Raw genomic sequence first — 18027 nt, forward strand, 5'->3', positions numbered from 1 at the left:
TGTGTGTGTGTGTGTGTGTACTTTCTCCATGCAATCACCATGGGGTGTAAACTCTGCAAGTCTGCCAACAGGTGGAAAGAGAACTAACTTAAAAAAAATTATGATTTGAGTAAAAGAATATAGCCTTATAGCAAGCGAGGATAGAAGTTAAATTATGTAGTTAGCTAAAAGTAATAAATACATTTGTAGAAATAAATAGCTAAAAGTAATAGCTAAACAGTGTATAATAAGTAGGCCAACTTACTAAACAGTTTATAATAAAATAAAATAATTAGCCAGATAATGGACACATGGTTGAAACATTCATGAATTTAATTATTTGCAGTTCAGGTATTTGAAAAAATTAACAATATCCACTTTCATATAATGAGTAGTGTTATAAATTTGGAATTGATGAAGGGGTACGTTAGTTCATCTGACAGGGCTGTGGGGGTACATAAGTCCAAAAAGGTTGCAAACCACTGATTTAGGGGAACCTTTTGGAGTCAGTCACTTCTTGAGCAGCAGGTGGCAGTATGTATTCATTACTAGAGCAGGATTTTGTATTTTTAGCTTAGACCTTAAAGGTTAAAGACAAAGATATTTAATATTCTGTTGTGTAGTGAGAAGGAATCTCATGTACACAAGGAGACAGTGTTGGTGGAGGCTAATCACACTCCACTTCTCCACAAAAGCGTTTATGTGGACATAAATGCATAAATACTTAGTTAATAGAATGTGGATTACACTCACTCTTATGCTGACTATTCAACACAGTCTGCTGCATCTGACAGCAAGTGGGTGTTGTGTTCTGCACTCCCATTACCTGTATAGTATGTGCTAAGAGATGCTTTAATGGATTATGCTACTCAACCAATGAGCTCATTACACCCAAGTGTGAATAGTACAGAATTGCCCAAATGTCCAGTGGTTAAATTGGTAAGGAGCCAGTATGCAGCAACGTTTTGCTTTTTCAGGTTCTGTAAACTTGCCAAGAAGACTGTGAAACAAACCAGAGCTTTAACAAACAGCATTGGCTCCATCACATCTAATGCATGCATGCTTTGGCATTATCTGTACACTGCAACCCTGATGCTAACCATTGATTTTGTTTATTGCACCCAGTACATCATGTCAAGTACGGTACTTTAATAGATATTTTGTTGATGTAAATCCAGCCCAGTGTCGTGGCAGTGTATTCAGGTGAACGGGGTGTGGCTTCTCTTCGGGGCCGAGCTCAGAGCAGCCGAGATCTGCCGGATGACGCAAGAAACTGTGGCGTCACGGAGTGAAGACCAGCACTGTTCATCTGCACACACTGGCCACAGTGCCAATGCACAGACCTGGATTCAAATCGACAAAGTATCTCTTTAAGTACAATTTGGAGGTACTTGTTTTTGTTGCTTATTAATTTCCATGTAATGCTACTTTATACATATATTTCACTAACATCTTTAGAGGGAAATATCGTCCTTTTAGAGTGCCGTTGGAATTTGCTCTACCCTGACCAGCTACAACAATTTATTGCTGCTTCTACTTCAGGGTTTAACACAGTGGCTCCTTACTCCAGGATCTGGACTTCCAAAATGATCTTGACAAAAATCTTAGTCATCACAAGATGATCAAATAAAAAATAAAACAAATGTATATCTCTGCTTTTTTAAATTATGTTTATTTTTCTCCAACTTGTATCCAGTCTTTGCTTTTCTAAAGCCAAATACTGGACTGTTTTACTTCTTCAAGCTCCTATGAAACAGTTCAAATGGAACAATCTCAGAAGGCAAGAGCATGATATGTTTGAACTTTTCAGTCCATAAACATAAGGGTCTTACTTTATAAGGGTCATTAACAACACAAAATTACAGCACTGAAGGCATTCAAAATCTTGCTCAAAGATATCTTAGTAAAGCGTGAAAGAGTAATATTTACCTGCGTGTATCAAGAAGGTAACCAAGCCGAATGGACCATTAATAGACCTTAATACTTTCAGCAATAAGCAGGTAAGTCCCCATAGCCACAGAACATGAAGCTCTTATTATGTTTCTTACATCATGCAGTAATAGTTCATGCAGACAGCATGCATGGGATTTGAGTGATTTGTTATAAATCCCAGTATTTGCCTAGCTTTAATGGAAGTAAAATACCAGTGTGTTTGTATTTCAGGCACACACATCCTCAGAGACCAGCAGACTCTACATGCCTGGCAGAGTGGTGACACAGTACTTTATTCAGGCCAAATTACACCACTGAGCAACATTATCTATCCAGTAACCTACTTAGACAATAGAGGAAGTCTCCAAACTACACCAGGTGTCCAAGGCAGTACATCTCTGTTCCTGCATCCTATTCCTGCGTTCCTTTTAACCAAAGCCATTTCTTGTGATGGATACATTTTCAAACTCTGTTTATCTGCCGGGACGTGTTCTGAAATGTTCTTGGTTTCACAGTGAAACTGTAATATGAAGCTTTTACATTATGCCTCTCTTCTAGTCCTTTTTTCAGACTCCAACCTGCAGTCCAGAACATTTCCCTGCTTTGCTGGGCCATTACCATACTGGCCCTGTCAGAGCTAATAAAGAGAAGAGCCACTCTATACGAGCACCCACAGCATTCTGATGTATGTTCAGAGCGGCTCAGCGCGGTTAGTTAAGAAGAAAAGACATTCTGCCTTGTAACATGTTGCCTCTGTCAAAGCAAAATATCATTAATGAATGCATCCTACATCATTAAGCACCTATGGGATATTGATTAGGACACTGATGACTTCGGCTCCAGATGTGCTGAGTGGCACTTTGTGCCCACAAGGTGTCTCACCACTTCTCTTTGTGGTCACATCCATAGTGACATCTCTCTGGGCTGGTCTCTCAGCTCTAAAGGCACAGAGTTACTTTTGTTACGTATATAAGAGATACGGGCTGTTGCAACTGTGATCTCAAACGTTTAACTATTTGTTTCTATCACACAAGCCACCGAGAATTTTTCCAAAATACTCTACTACTCACTGTTTTATCTGTTGCATGTGTACTGTGTATTGATGGAGAGGTCACCTCGCCCTGTGGCTCTGGCTCCCTGAACTGAATAATATAAAGCAGGTTATATTGTTTAATCAAAAACTGGCATGACCTCAACACAAACTCATATTTTTCTGAGCTGTCTATGCAGGGAAGTTGCAACAATGAACCGTACGCGAGCCCAAAGTTCCTGCAAATCCTACTGTGGAATATGCAGCATAAACAGACATTTCCTCTAGCTCCTACTGTTCCAGCACCACACAACTCACTGTAAAACAAGCAGCAGGAAACAGTCACAAATAAGCAAATACTTGCTGAAAGAAATATAAATTCATTATCATTAGCCTATCAATTCGTTGTTTCTTCTATTTCGTCACATTTCAGGGGGCAGAAGTGCACTGTATTCTGAAGATATGTCACAGTCAAATTTAAAATTAACACTCAATATAACAGTGTTTAGTTTATAGTAACTTCTTTTGCTACTTTTTGCCAATTTTGTCTCTTACAATATTACATTTTCATTTGAATATATGTATGGAGAGTTGCCATAATCAATCTTCTTTCAAGAGGGTTTTTCTAAGGTTGGCTTCAACTTTATTTGCCTTTCAGCTATAATGAGCATTTTTCTGCAAATCACCTCTTTGCTTGCTGCAACATAGGGTTATTTTATAGCCCCTACCCAGACAGCCGAACCCACCCAATCACAGGCGCCGTTCCCTGGCCTCATCAGCTCTCCGTGTTTTCCAGCCTGCCTCTGTCTCGTCCCACTCCCACTCTGTCAGAGCGCGGCGTTGACAGCCACTGGCCACTGATCAGCCCACTTTGTCGGGGTTTGTGTCTCCATGCAAGACTGCTGAAAAAGAAGCTCTGACTCTCGCATTTTCTTTTATTCGCAAAGGCAAGCATACGTGACAAACAACAAGTCCGTCCCCGGCAACAAAAGCGCACAAAAGGTGTAAAAAAAAAAGAAAAGAAAAAAAAGGAGCCTTTAAGTCATTTTCTAGACTCATCACTGTCTCACAGCTCCCTGCACAATGTCTGGAGAGGACGCACCTGCCGAGCAGCAAAACGCCGTGGACCAGAAGCAGGAGACCAAAGCTTCCGAGGAACCCAAAGCCGAGCCGCCCAAGACGGAGCCCGCACCCGCCGCCGCCGCCGCCGCCGAGGCGACGGCTACCCCCGCGGCGGCCACCGAGAAGGTCCCCGAGGAGGAGACGTTCACCTATCGCGCCCTGGTGCTCACCGGCTACGGGGGGTATGATAAAGTCAAGCTGCAGGTGAAGAAGGGCAAGCCGGCGCTCAAGGCTGGCGAGGTCCTGGTTCGGGTCAAGGCTTGCGGGCTCAACTTCGCAGACCTGATGGCTCGGCAGGGGCTTTACGACCGGCTGCCGTCCCCGCCGGTCACCCCGGGAATGGAGTGCTCTGGGGTGGTGGAGGCTGTGGGGGAAGAAGTGACGGACCGAAAAGTAAGCACACTCTCAGCTTTAATCCTGCCACTTTAAGTCTCATTTTACTGTGTGTTTTATTGTTGAAGTGATGAGTTTTTTCCTCGCTTTTTTTTCTTTTGGTTCTGAACTGCTACATCAGTAGGCCTATGGGCGTGTCAGGCTTTGCTCGCTGCTCAGGCAGTGGTGGTTGTGCCGTGCAGTTTCTTGACTTAATGTTAAATGCGAATAGGCCGTTGGGTCAGGTAATAAACGCAACAATAGGTCAATAATACATATTGATCTATAGTATGTGTTTGAGCTGTTTGGTGCTTGGTGCTCATTTCATTCACTCGTGCGTAAAGAGACATCACTTGTTATCTCAAACTGGAAAGCACGAAGCCTGTTAATGTGTTCATGTTGTATGTAATCTCTGTAGAAGAAGCCTAAAGTGTGTAAATGACACGACTTGAGTACAATGAAGTCAGCAGCAGGCGTCGCCCCTCTTGTCTCCCCGGTTTTCACATTAATTGCGCTGAACTGTGCGCACTTAGATTCAGCAACTTCAAATCCAAAATAGTTGCCTGGATGCAGATGGATTGATTAACAATACGCAACATTAGTTGAAAGTTGTTAGTCAAAATAAACACAGAAACTGTAATACTAAACTGCGGGATGCTTATCACCCGTGCAGCACCTACGCTGTTGCCTACTGCGCTTTGATGTGTGCGAAGGCGCGGAGAGCTGCGTCAATCATACAAAATAAGACCGGAAATTAGACTGCTCTGTTCGCAAAATGAAAGCTTCGACTTGTCACCTTGGAGAGTTTCCTTTGCCTTTTTATTGTAGCAAAAGAAGATACATTGCAGAAAATGTGTGCACAATATAAAAATCACGAAGGAGTGATGAGAAGGTTATGGAAAACATGTTTAGCCTAATGGACGTGTCAAATTATATCGTGTAGTAGCCTACATGTAGGCATTAGGTGTGCCGTTCTTCATCCTGCTTAGGGCCTTTAAAGCTCTGAATTTAAAATCTAAAATGTATTTTATTTTAAATAACGTTTTGGTTCAAACGAAACAAAATGCCACCTCGATTCCAGTTTGCTATTCCTAGTTTGTCTGCAATGTGTTCATTAATAAAGGATTTTTATTTTGGAGACGATGGCCAGATGCCACAGTTATTAATATGGCTGACTTGACACCGGTGGCGGAGCCCGAAGTCACCGACTCCTTTTGTTACCGGGGAGCGACGCTGGCGCACGGACTCACCGAGTGGAAAGGGCGAGGCGCGCCGCGACAGACAGCATGGTGTGAGAAATAGGATCACTCGCCCTCTTTTTAAACAGACGGCCTATCGCCTCTGTTGTGTTCAGAAACTATTTACACTTATTTAGAGTAAATATCACAATTAAAGTTCAAACAGACAATGAAGCCAAGTCAATTAAACAATCACAATGCAACAGCTTTTCTTTAATGTTCTGCCACCAGAAATGAAGTGGCGTTTGAAAGATGCTTAGTAGTCCTTACTTTGCGTGATGAGTCACAGGCCTATACGTCTTTCTCCTGGCTGCATGGCGTCACCACGGCAACGCTTCTGTAAGGCAATTAAAGTACAATGCCGAAATGTTTCACATAAGCCAGTGGTGACTCACAACATTTGTTGTAAGAGCTCACCACATATTCTCACATCAGTCAGTTAATGTCTGTGGGTAACATCAGGCTGATCAGATGTGTGATGCAAATTCAGAATTAGTGCATCCTGCTGGGAGTGGCACATATGCCAAGTCCTTATGGTTGGGGAATATACAGTACATGCAGACTAATAGGAATATGATTGGTGACAGGTCAGCCAATGGCAGCCATACATCATAGTAGGTTAAGACCCTTGTGTTTCGAAAATACTTGATAGCTTCTTTCCACATTGCCAGTAATGTAGATTGGATTTAAAGGTCACGCATCACACACACATGCACAAACACACAGCTTGTCATCAAGATCTCCCACATCCCCTTGCAGCCCTTAGCTTATAGAATTAAGAGCCAATCTTCCTAATGGATGGAGATCTCTGAAATCTTTTGGCAACCGACCCAGAGGGAATGTGCTGAGCCTAACGGCACAGAATTTTTGGGCGGCTCATCGCTCACTGCAGCCCTATTTGTCTGCCTATCTATCTCGATTTCTCTCACACACACAACCCACACACACACAAAGGCAAACAATATTAGGTGTGTCTAATAGTTTGTTCCACATACAGTGTACACAAAGCTATGCACACATCCATGCCAAATTTGGTATCTAAACTCATGAATAGAAACAATTTAGTCAATATTCATCCCCAGATATAATGTAATTAGACATTTACAGAGTTAATAAAGGCAGCACTTGCACCATTGTTTTCCTCTAGACTCCCTGTCTTTGTCTTGTTTATTGTTTTGCTGCTTGTTGCCTCTTGTATTTGTGTATGTATTTATCATCCACTGCATGCCTTCCAATAAATTTCAATAACTTCCTTAAAACAAGTATCCCTTGAGGGGGACAATAAAGTGGAATGAAGTAATGCTACAGTGCACTCACCCCAAATGACCTGAGAGGGACTGCGGGGAAAGTGTAACAGTGAGTAAGCAAGGAGGAGGGGAAATATTACAAATCACACCGAAGCTCCCCTGAGACCAAACATCAGCACTTTTTTTCCCTGACCTTCTTTTTTTTAAATTTTTCATGCTCTCCCTTGGTAAGTTTTGGTTGGATCTGACCCATATGTTCTCAATTATCTCCCCCTGGCCCACATTGTCAGTCTGGTATTTCCTCCATCCCTCCTTCCCTTCCTACTAACTAGCTCTCCGTCTTTCTTATTATCTCTTGATTCCTCCTCTGTCGATCGTTCTGTCAGTGAATCCCTTTATCATGCTGTCCTCTTTTAATGTTACTCTCCGCTGTATGTAAACTGGTCATACATACAAACTGTGCCAAAGCACAATAACGCCTATGCTGACACAAGGGAGAGATATTTGTGTGGGTGTTACATTTAACCATCCATTGTCTCAACCTGACTCAGGAACACTGTATCAGAAATTTGGTTAAGGTTTTTTTTTCTCTGATAATTTTTTGCTGAGATCATCAAAACTCAGAGCCACGAAGCAGCTGACTTGGAGGCCTGCATACCCCAAAATTGAATCACCATCTGATTAAGTCTATTCATGTACAGTTAACTGGAAGTGTCTTTGTTCAGTGTCCCCGCACTCCTGACCCCCAACTGACATTTGACGTGGTGGCAAGAAGGCTGAGAAAGGAGTGTGTGTGTGTGTGTGTGTGTGTGTGTGTGTGTGTGTGTGTGTGTGTGTGTGTGTGTGTGTGTGTGTGTGTGTGTGTGTGTGTGTGTGTGTGTGTGTGTGTGTGTGTGTGAAGATGTTGTAACAGAACTGTCACAAGGCTAGCTCGCTTGGCCTTAAGTGTGCCTACCCAGATTCTGTGTGACTGACAGTAACCCGCATTTACGTGGGCAAAGAAGAAAAGCTGCAGATGCATTGTGATTTTTGAGTCATATTTATTTGTGTTTCCTGTAAAAAGCCTGAACTCCCTCGTCGTATCGATTTGTGCCACACTGCACCCCTAATTAAACCTTAGAGGCTGATGAGTTTGAAGACGTGAAAAAGGGGGAGGCGGGGGATCTCAGTTGTAGATGGGAGAGAGCGAGTCAACATAACAAAGGGGAGGAAAGAGATGTAGCCCACGGTGAAATAGTGAAAGTGGAGTTTGAAAATAAACCAAATGAGACCTTGGACCTCAGACGGAAAGATGCGGGTATGAAAAGAGAGTGGAAGAAAGGGAGAGAAAGAGGGAGATCTCTCTAATTGGAGTGGATAGACAACGAGGCGCATTGGTCCCTCCAGTCCAGACCATTAGAGAGGCCCGGGTGGAGAGGGTTTGTTCCCAGGAGGAGAGAGCGTGTCTTATGCTCAGCCATGGGGAAGAATCTGGCAAGGACTCTGATGAGTGGAGGGAAGCCAGGGGAGAAGATGGGCCCCATTGTCCTGTCTCACTGATGAGGAAGAGGGGACACGGGACACTCCTCGCAAGAGAAAAGAAAGAGGATGTTACAGACAGAATGAGACAGTGAAGGATGAAGAAATGGGGAGGAAAGAACCAATGTCAAAGAAGGCGGCACGACCGAGACACAGACAGGACGAGACGAAGGACTGGAGAAGGGGAAGGAAGACGTTCTAAAGTTGTAAGGGGAAAAGGACTCAGGAAGTGAAAGAGAAAGAAGGGAAGAGAAAAAGTGAGGAGAATGGAAACGGTGCAGGAGGGAGAGTGTTATCGAGGAGGGGGAAGAAGGGGGGGAGGAAGAAAACAGGAAGAGAGTTATAATGTTGCAGTCCTCTTTGTTTCCTGTGTCCCTCCAGCAGGCTCTCCTGATTGGTTAGTGAGGGGTCCAAGATTACGTTTACATCGAGGCTCGTCGTTCTGGAAAGAGACAGTTGTGAATCGGAGGATCCTGATTTGATAGGGAGTGTTTGGAAGCACAACATGATAAGGCTGTGATTGTGGTGTGCAGCACGGTGAATGATGTCTGTGGCTTTGTCACTGTCACTATAGTGGTTCGGAAAGATAGCATCTAACATGGTAAAAAACAAATAGAGCCACTTCCTTTTTTTTTACCCTGATTCATCTGCCACTTCATTATTTCTGAAAGTACTATTACCACACTGTAAAAAATACTCTGTTACAAATAAAGTTCCTGCATTGTAAGTGTGATTTAAGTAAAAGAATGTAAGTAGCATCAGGAAAATGTACTTAAAGCATTAAACGTAAAAAGTACTCAATGCAGAAAAATCAAAAGCAATTAATCAAAACAGTTCTGTGTTTAATTGGCTAATCATTTCAGCGGGACTTTAATTTATAATAAAACATCGTATTGTATTACCTACATGTGTTTTGGGTGCAAAAATCTTAATTTGTAAAGTAACTAGTAACTAAAACTGTCAAATTAATCTAGTGCAATATTTCTCTCTGAAATGTAGTGGAGTACAAGTAGAAAGTGTCATACAATTAAAAACCTCAAGCACAAGTTCCTCAAATTTTTACTTAAATACACATTATATATCAAGTAAATGTACTTAGCTACATTCCACCACTTTAGGTTGAAGCTATAGGGCTTTGTAGCTTTGTATCAACTCATTTGGCAATGGCTTGAATGTAACGGACGTTCATTACTATAAAAACGTCACGCATTAAAGCTTTAAGTTACATGGTTTTCAGTAACAGGTACAGACAAAGAGCCTTTTTCTTTACCTTCTTCTCACCCTCTGTCTTCCTGTGCCTTCTGTTCCAGGTTGGCGATAAGGTGATGGTGTTGAACCGCTTTGGACTGTGGCAGGAGGTGGCGGTGGTGCCGTCAACCCACACCTTCCTCATCCCAGAGGGCATGAGCTTTGAGGAGGCAGCGGCCCTCCCTGTGAACTACATCACTGCCTACATGATGCTGTTTGACTTTGGCAACCTGCGGCCCAACCAGAGCGTCCTCATCCACGCCGCTGCAGGTAAAGAGACAAATACAGACAAGGATACACACGGCACACATGCGCACAGGGCACACATAAACACCCTTTTAATCTATGTCAATCTTAGGTTGGGAACGGATGAATCACTCTTCATGAAAGAGTCATACATTTTATTGATGGTGGAATTCATTATAAAGTGATTAATAATTCATTCACAAACCAAAGCAAACATTGTTTTACTGTGTGCTGTAGTATCTATGAAAGTTGTGTTATGTTGCAATCCTGCGACTTAAAACCACATTTAATCTATTTAATATTAGTATGTCAGCCCAGGACTCTTTCTAACTGCTCTGTTGTTAGCAGCAACACAAATCACAAGCAATTTAGGATATTACAACCAGCCTTTTCTAGAGAATCATTTTGAAATCCTCTGCAGAAGCTCAAAACAAAGATGCAATGCTTGTATTATGACTTAGATGTTTACTTTACCAGACACCTTCCTTCTCTGCACCTCCTGTTAATGCATTTCTTTTGGCTATATGAATTATGGCTGCTGGACACTGTCCATAAGTATGAGATATGGCTCAGTGCTTTTCACTCTCTAGGACCGCACTAATACCGGAGCACCTGCCACCTGGACTGTGAGGTCAAAGTTCAAAGTGAGTGGGTGGGGGAAAGATGAGGATTGAGGGAGTAAAAGCACCTGTTTTGGGGTGTGATGCACTGAGCCTGAAAGCATTTGATTTAGCTGTATTTACACAATCAGGCCAGCTGGAGAGAATGGGGAGTGCATTAGCCAAGAGAAAGGGTTCTCTCCCTGTTTCCTTCTCGCTGTCTGCCGGTGTACAGCTTACACTTTTTCCTCCTGTTCCTACTCTATCTGTGCAGAGGGAGTCAGAAAGGAATCCCTCGACATTTGAGACAGTGTGTGGGCGTGGATGGCTAAGAAAATCAAGCACACAATGAAAACTGAGCCCGTTTTCTTTCTGTGAGACAAAAAAAATTACAAAGAGCTACAGTAGGCTGCCAGCCCAGGTGGATGTATCCCTTGGTACTAACACAATAACAATCAAAAGGAGTAAATATGTATGAATACAATTAAAGCGTGCCTTTTCCCCAGAGCTGAGTGACAGCTTACCGACTCATAGTTGTGGGATTAGTGGTTTGCATAGGAATCCCAAATGTTTGCGTTCACCATTTCATCCAGCTGATGTCACTCATCTTGCCAGATTTTCTGTGCAGATTAAGTTTGCTATAGGAGGAATGCTGACACTTTCCCCACTGGTTTGGTCGAGGCGGCGTCTCTGGTTTCTCAGGGCAGGCTGCCAGTCTTGGCTCTCCAGCTTTCCGGACATCAGGATTGTAAAAGCACATTACTGAGGCTTTGACAAAAACATTTGCTTGACAGTCTGCTTCACTGCATTCTGTCATTCTTTGCATGTGCAAATCATTATCATACTGTATGCTCAACAACGCCCCTCCATTAATACTTTTAAAGTTTTCTCGCTAATTGCAGTGAACATGATAGTAGTGGTGGGAGAGATGTGCACATCCTTCGCTTCCCTCCGTCGTGGGGATACATGGCTCACATGGTGCTGGAACCTGAGTGTGGGTGGGGGTGGTCTAAAACCCCTGAGGCTGTCAAAAATACTCCTGATATTCTCTGATTAGAGAGATCAAAAGTATCTGATGTGACAGAGAGAGAGAAAGAGAGAGAGAGAGCGATTGTCTTCTCAAGTCTGAAATGTTTTGATATAATGAAGGAAATTGCAGAAAGGGTGCCATATGTTCCTCAATAAATTTTTTCCAATTCTGGATCTGGTTGTTTTAACTAAATTATAACATAGCAATGCATTTGTGAAAATATTAAGGAATCTATTTAATATGTTAGTCGACCGACAATCAATTATAATTAACTAAAAGTTTGAGTCATTTATCAAGCAAAGGTGCCAAACATTCTCTGCTTCAGGCTTTTTAAATGTATAAATGTATATCTGTTTTCTCTGTTTTATATCAATCTCATTTGAATATCTTTGGGTTGTGCATTCGCCATGCAGTCGCACAACGCAAGCAATTTGGAGACATCACCTTGGTCTGTGGGGAAATTTAACGAGCATTTTGTAGCATTTTTGACATTTTACAGACCCAAACCAAAATAATCCTGATCAATCAATTGATCATGAAAATAACCGTTAGTTGCAGTACTGCAGTAATGTAATTTAAGAGTGTGGTTCCCTTTTTGGCTTAATATCTATACAGTCCAACCTCGGGTCACATGTATGTCTGAGTTGGGAGCAGATCAAAGAGATTTTCCCATCTATGATTATCTCCCATGAATATCTTATTCTGGCCTGAAGAGCTAAAACTTTACAGTATTTCACACAAACGTTGTCTTTTCTCCTTTCATCTTGAAACACCCGGTGGGGATCCTGATCCATCCTCAGTAAGGAACTCTGATTGCTTGCACTTACTTTGCACTCCCTTCATTAATATTTGACTGTAATGTGTCAAATGAAAATGTGGAAAACCACCACTGTTGCCCCAAAACAAATTCCCTGATTTAGTTTAAACGTTTGCCAGGAATTGGTCTCTTTTTTCACAAGTATCTAGAGTAAAAACAGTGCAAAGTGACACATCAAAAGCTAACAGAGAATGTATTGTAATTTTGATTGTGAAATATTAATTATAAGTACTCTGTTACTACTCAACCCTGCCCACAGCTGCAGTGAAACAGCCCATTTAACCACACATAGTATTACAGTGGTTGAATGGCTTAACTTCAACTCGTCAGACTGTCTCACAAGACTTTGCAACTGACCATTGCTTATACAGTTTTTTGCATCCAACTAATTGGCTGAGATTGTGGCAGACATGCCTGCACAACACTACATTCCTGCTAGATCAGTCCATGTCTTGAAAAGATAAAATAGTAAGCTTTTACATGAGTTTAACTAGAGCCTATTTGTTCAGCTGAGGAGTAGAGGCGGTAGAGAAGACAGGGATCAGTTTTTCACCCTCACATGGTACGGTTTGTTAATCACGATTACCAAACAGCAGCCATAGACTGTGTTTAAAAGAGCAATTTTCTTCTTCTGTCTCAAAAATGCTTTTTTATTCTCATAATAAGGACGTAATCCACTAATTTATGCTCATCGGGAAAACGATTATCCTCTTTTCAATTACTTTTAGATTACTTTGTGTCCAAAGCCCCTGGAACTTGGAGTTAAATAAATAACTAATTCAACAATTAAAACAATTACAAAATGTAATAATATTCATGTAATAATATTCATGTAATATCGTCATCTTCAACAGGTGTTTCAGAGATTTCAGTCAAGATATGGCAGGTTCCTCGTCTTGTGACCCTATAAATAGTAGTAAATAGTGTCATTTTTGTTCATTGTTGTGGCTACACTTTACTTGAAGGTAGCTACATAGGAGTGTCATGATACTGTCATGAACGTGTCATAAACATTAGGTTTGGGTTAAAATGCAACGCCCGGGATGGGCGCTGCGAGGGGCACGAGCACAAGGGGACCACTGGTGGGAATAAAACAATTAATGTTAGGTTTAGACTGTATCATGACAGTGTCGTGTTCATGACAGTGTCATGTCACTCTTATGTAGATACCTCCAAGTAAAGTGTTAGTGTTGAGAGTGCTTTACGAGTTTAACAGTTTATCCTAAGACCCTTGGTTTGGATAAGGAGAACCCTTAAGTAGGGGAGATATGGAAAGAAACTGAGGAAGAACAACAGAAAGAGAGATGTAAGAGATGAGCTGCTGGTCGACACATGTTGTTAATCTTAAAACACAAAGCCAAGTTAGCTATTTCCCTCTGATTCCAGTCCTGATGCTAAGCTAAGCTAACTGGCTGCTGGCTCCAGCTACATACAATAATGTAGAATACTGTACAGAAATGAGACTATCAATCTTCTCATCTAAGTCAGAGCGAATAAGCAAATTTCCTAAATGTCATGTCCCATGTCAAACTAAGTGTAATAGATTTTCAGATCAAATGTAAAACAGAGTGGAGAGGTATGAGGTATGACATTTTTTGAAATTACAGCACTTTGCAGCTGGTCACATAAATGTGTTAATCTTAAATATAGCTGGTGCAGAACTTGAACAACAACAACTCTATATACTGTAACCTGTTGAACCTGATGTTGTAGCGAGGGCTTTTACAGAGGGATGATGATGGGTATCCATCCTCCTGCCTATCGCTTCTACATTGTTCCCTTTTTGCAGGTAATGCAAAGAGCTCTCCATAAAGAATATTGTTTCCTCAAAAGCATGGTGACCTTCAGTCATCACATTCAGGTGACCAGCGCAGAACGCTCAACTGGTGCTTAGACTGTGTGTGTGTGTGTGTGTGTGTGTGTGTGTGTCTGTGTCTGTGTGTGTGTGTGTGTGTGCGCAAACTCTGGTGAATAGTCCTCAGCTGCCTCTCCCGTGGGTTTGCTCCTGTCCTCTCTCTCCAAACAATAGCTTGTTGTATTTCCTCCCATCGTGCCTCCCTTCTCCAACGCACCGCACATCTGCATCCTCCGTTCTCCTCCTCCCCCTCCGGCTCTCCGTAACCTCCGCTCCCTCTGCGTGACCTCACCATATCCGTGCTCGATTCCTCGTCATCGGGGAACGTGTACACGTTCCTTCTTTTGTTTTCCCCAGAGGGCTTGGGCGGGGGAAAGTTCAGTGACATTTGGATGTATCTCGTGGGTCTTCTACTGTGCCTGGCCAACAGCCTTTCCTCTGACCTCTCCCTGAACTTGTCCTAATGTTTATGAACCCTGGCCGGCTACCCCACCACCACACCCACACTACACATTCCTGCATCCACACGGGTCTCTGCTGCATCCAATGATGACGTCCACCTCTGTTTTATTTATGAGCTCTCAATTGACTGCAGGCCAACATCAAGCATTGTGTTGCAGATGTGGAATGCATAATATAAATTAGGTGGTGGTACAGGAGCCTGTGTCAATTTATCTTATAATTTTGATTCGATTCTGCCAGAGTTCGTGGCTTCCAACTTGATAAATAACATGTATTATCAATAATATCCTGTCGTAAAGCTCCACAGTAGTATGTTTGAGGTTTGTCTGTCAGATTCCACTCACCCTGAGCACTGTATAAGCAGATTGTTACCATCCATCTTCAGTCGCTTATCCGGTATTGGGTTGATTGTTACTAAACTTTTTATTTTTTCTACCACCCAATTATGGTGGCTTCCATACTTTTGCAGCTGCTTCTTGCTGGAGTGTCTGTGTATAGGATAGAGTTACACCAGGTTGCATAGAGGATTATCTGGAAACCATTGATGTGAGTGGCTTCCAGCTGCTGCATGTGGGTGTAATATACCCATGAGAGTGATGGGTGACAGGAGTCACAACTAAGGCCTTAAATCCTTGTTAATGGCAATCTATAGAATTGAGCTGCTGGTTCTGGAAGTATTTTTTGCCATTGGATAATTTAATGGTATTATAGGTTTATGGTAATCAGTTATAATTATTTGTTTCGTAGAAATCATGTTTTTTGGTTGACTTGGTATGAGAGATTGCTCTAAATACTGTGCTGAAGCCAGTTGGGTGTGCAGAGCTGTGGTGAATTCAGGATGCTTCACATTTGCAATTGGGAACAAAGAAATGCACCATAGTTGCCAAATTCACCCAAAACTGTCCCCTTAATTTGAAAGGCAGTTAATTTGAACTACACATCTACAATACCGGATCTTTTTCAGGTAGGAAGGTTTAACTCACTTTTGCTGGCACAAACATAATGTCATTTTAAGTTTATGATTGGATGTTTCTTACTGCCATGCTCCTCAGGGTTTGTACAGGTGACCTTTCTCCCTAAGTATTTAGCTACACAAGAACCAGATATGTTCTCATGTATGTTCTCATCACCAGAATGTCCTGCCCTGTCATGTAACATTGTCAGTAAAAAACATCAACAGGACTTTAGCTTCTGGAATTAAATGACTGACTCTATTAGCTGTGTCTGACGGGGAAAGGGGGCTTTAAACATTTCTGTGCCATAATCTTTGAAAAGTGTTGTCAGAGGTGTACTGTAAATGCTTAAAGCAAGAGGAACACGTGACTGGATCTCTTGGGTGTGGTGAATGAGAGCCCTGTTCTGGTGTAGATCTTCATGACTGCTGTCAGACCTTCAGGCAGGGCCTCAGGCATATCAGACCTCAGTGCACAGCTGATTGCAGATGGGATTGAAAAATAAGAAGCACATTTTTTTTTGGTGATTGCAAGAAATTCGTGAGCTGTAAGGAAAGAAATATAGATTTCTGTGTATGTTATTTCTCCTAGGACTCCCGTAGACAGATTATTGTTCTCATTTGTTGTATACCAGCTAAAAAAAGTCCCTTGCTGTTTAAGCATTAGTTCAAGTGTAGTTACAACTCCCTCTTTTATGGACCCATTCTTCTTAGGAGCCATGAAAAAAAAAAAGGAAAATGGTTCCCTCTCCTCTCCTCTCCTCCCGGTCTGTCTGCTCTGGAGGTTTTACCCTAGTTTTGGAGAATGCTAATTCAGTCCGACCACTAAGCGGGAGTCTGGGCTGTGTGGTTGAACCGTCTCTGTGTGCCCCAGGCCTGGCATCGCGGGCGGCAGATCAGCTGCACTGATAGGAGAGGGAAACCAGGGCAACCTCCAACCTATCCCACCAATCACATCGCTCATCGCGCTCTCATCGCTGCAGCCGTTGACAAATTGCCCCATCCACCCACCCCCTACCCTAACCACCACATGAAGTCGCAGGTGTATATGTGAAACCTGTGTCAGGACACCTGCTTGTGTGAAACTGGATGAGTTTGCACAAGCTTGTGTTTCATTTTGCACGCGGGTTCATGCGAGGAAAGAAAGTGTCTTAAGTCAGAAATAAATTGTTTTGGCCCATACACACAGATGCGTATTATGTGCATGCGTGTTGTGTTTCTGTGTTTGTATTAGTTCAGTGTGAGAATCCTTTCTCAGAAAATCAGGAGGACCACCTTCAGCAAAGGATGTTGTTTTTAATTCACTCACCCAGTAACTAAAAATGGGCTTCCTCTCTGCTGCACGAAGAGAGAGCACATTTAACTGCTCTTAAACTGCTCTTCAAGCCCACAGTGTGTGTGTGCGCACGCACACACACACACACACACACACACACACACACACACACACACACTTACACACACACTTACACAGTCAGTCATCCCAGAAAAAACACCAAGGTTACATAATGCCGAGTAATACCTCAAGAGTAAACGTTCACAAACAGCCAATAACAGCTCCTATCACCGTTACAGGACTCATTTGAACTCTGCAAAGTAGCAAAAAAAGTTCATTCATTTGGTTCAGCTTGTTGATGTTGTAGCGCAACCACAGTGTGTTTGGGTAAAAAGAGATGCTTGAGTCCATGTTTGCATTTCCTTCTTTGTCACCCACTACCACTGCAGGCTAATGATGGGTTAAGAAAGATGAGAGTCCTTGAGAAACTGTGGAAATAAATGCACAAGAAAACAACAACGGAGCTGAGACACAAGGGACCAGTCATCACCCTGGTGTTGACAGTAGACATATGGCCACCATCCGTCCCCCGACTAACACCTGAGATCATAGCCGGGCTCACACAGTTTAAAGAAATGCTGTGATGTGTGTGCGTTTTTTGACAAGAAGCATGAGCTGTCGATGAGGGATCTATTAATTGGGACGAGGCAGACGTGGTGCCTGTCCCATTATTTTTTTATAAATAAGAAAAAACATTTCTGATGTCCCCACCCACCCATGTTGTTAAGCTCTGGGTGTGGAGCAATAACAGTGGCCTCAGTGTCAGTCTGGATTCCACTGTGTTTTGGGGTAAATTCCTCTTCGCTCCTAACAGTTATGGAAGCCAAGGTTCAATTTGTGCCAAAATGCGAGTATGTAAGGATTCAGAGGAAGACAAAACCCTACTGTGTATCCTGTTTCTCCAGAGAGGAGGAGAAAAACAAAATAGACAGATGGATGCTTTTTGACGTTTCCTATGTAATTTCCAAATGTAAACAATTCAATTGAATCCTGTGGAGAGCAAATGCAATTAGCAGAGAGAATTTGTTTTCTCTACCCCCGAGG

General features: G+C 42.4%; 1 protein-coding gene across 1 annotated transcript in view; it reads left to right on the forward strand.

The window, feature by feature from the left end:
• Positions 1-3742: 3742 nt before the first annotated feature.
• vat1 (vesicle amine transport 1) overlaps positions 3743-18027 on the forward strand; it is a 30885-nt gene continuing 16600 nt past the window's right edge. The window contains exons 1-2 of the mRNA XM_032536787.1: positions 3743-4456; positions 9749-9956. Of these exons, the coding sequence (XP_032392678.1) occupies positions 4025-4456; positions 9749-9956 (640 nt within the window). The 5' untranslated portion in view covers positions 3743-4024. The remainder of the gene's footprint in view (positions 4457-9748; positions 9957-18027) is intronic.

This window comes from Etheostoma spectabile, chromosome 15 (assembly GCF_008692095.1).
Source record: "Etheostoma spectabile isolate EspeVRDwgs_2016 chromosome 15, UIUC_Espe_1.0, whole genome shotgun sequence".
Classification (NCBI taxonomy): Eukaryota; Metazoa; Chordata; class Actinopteri; order Perciformes; family Percidae; genus Etheostoma; species Etheostoma spectabile.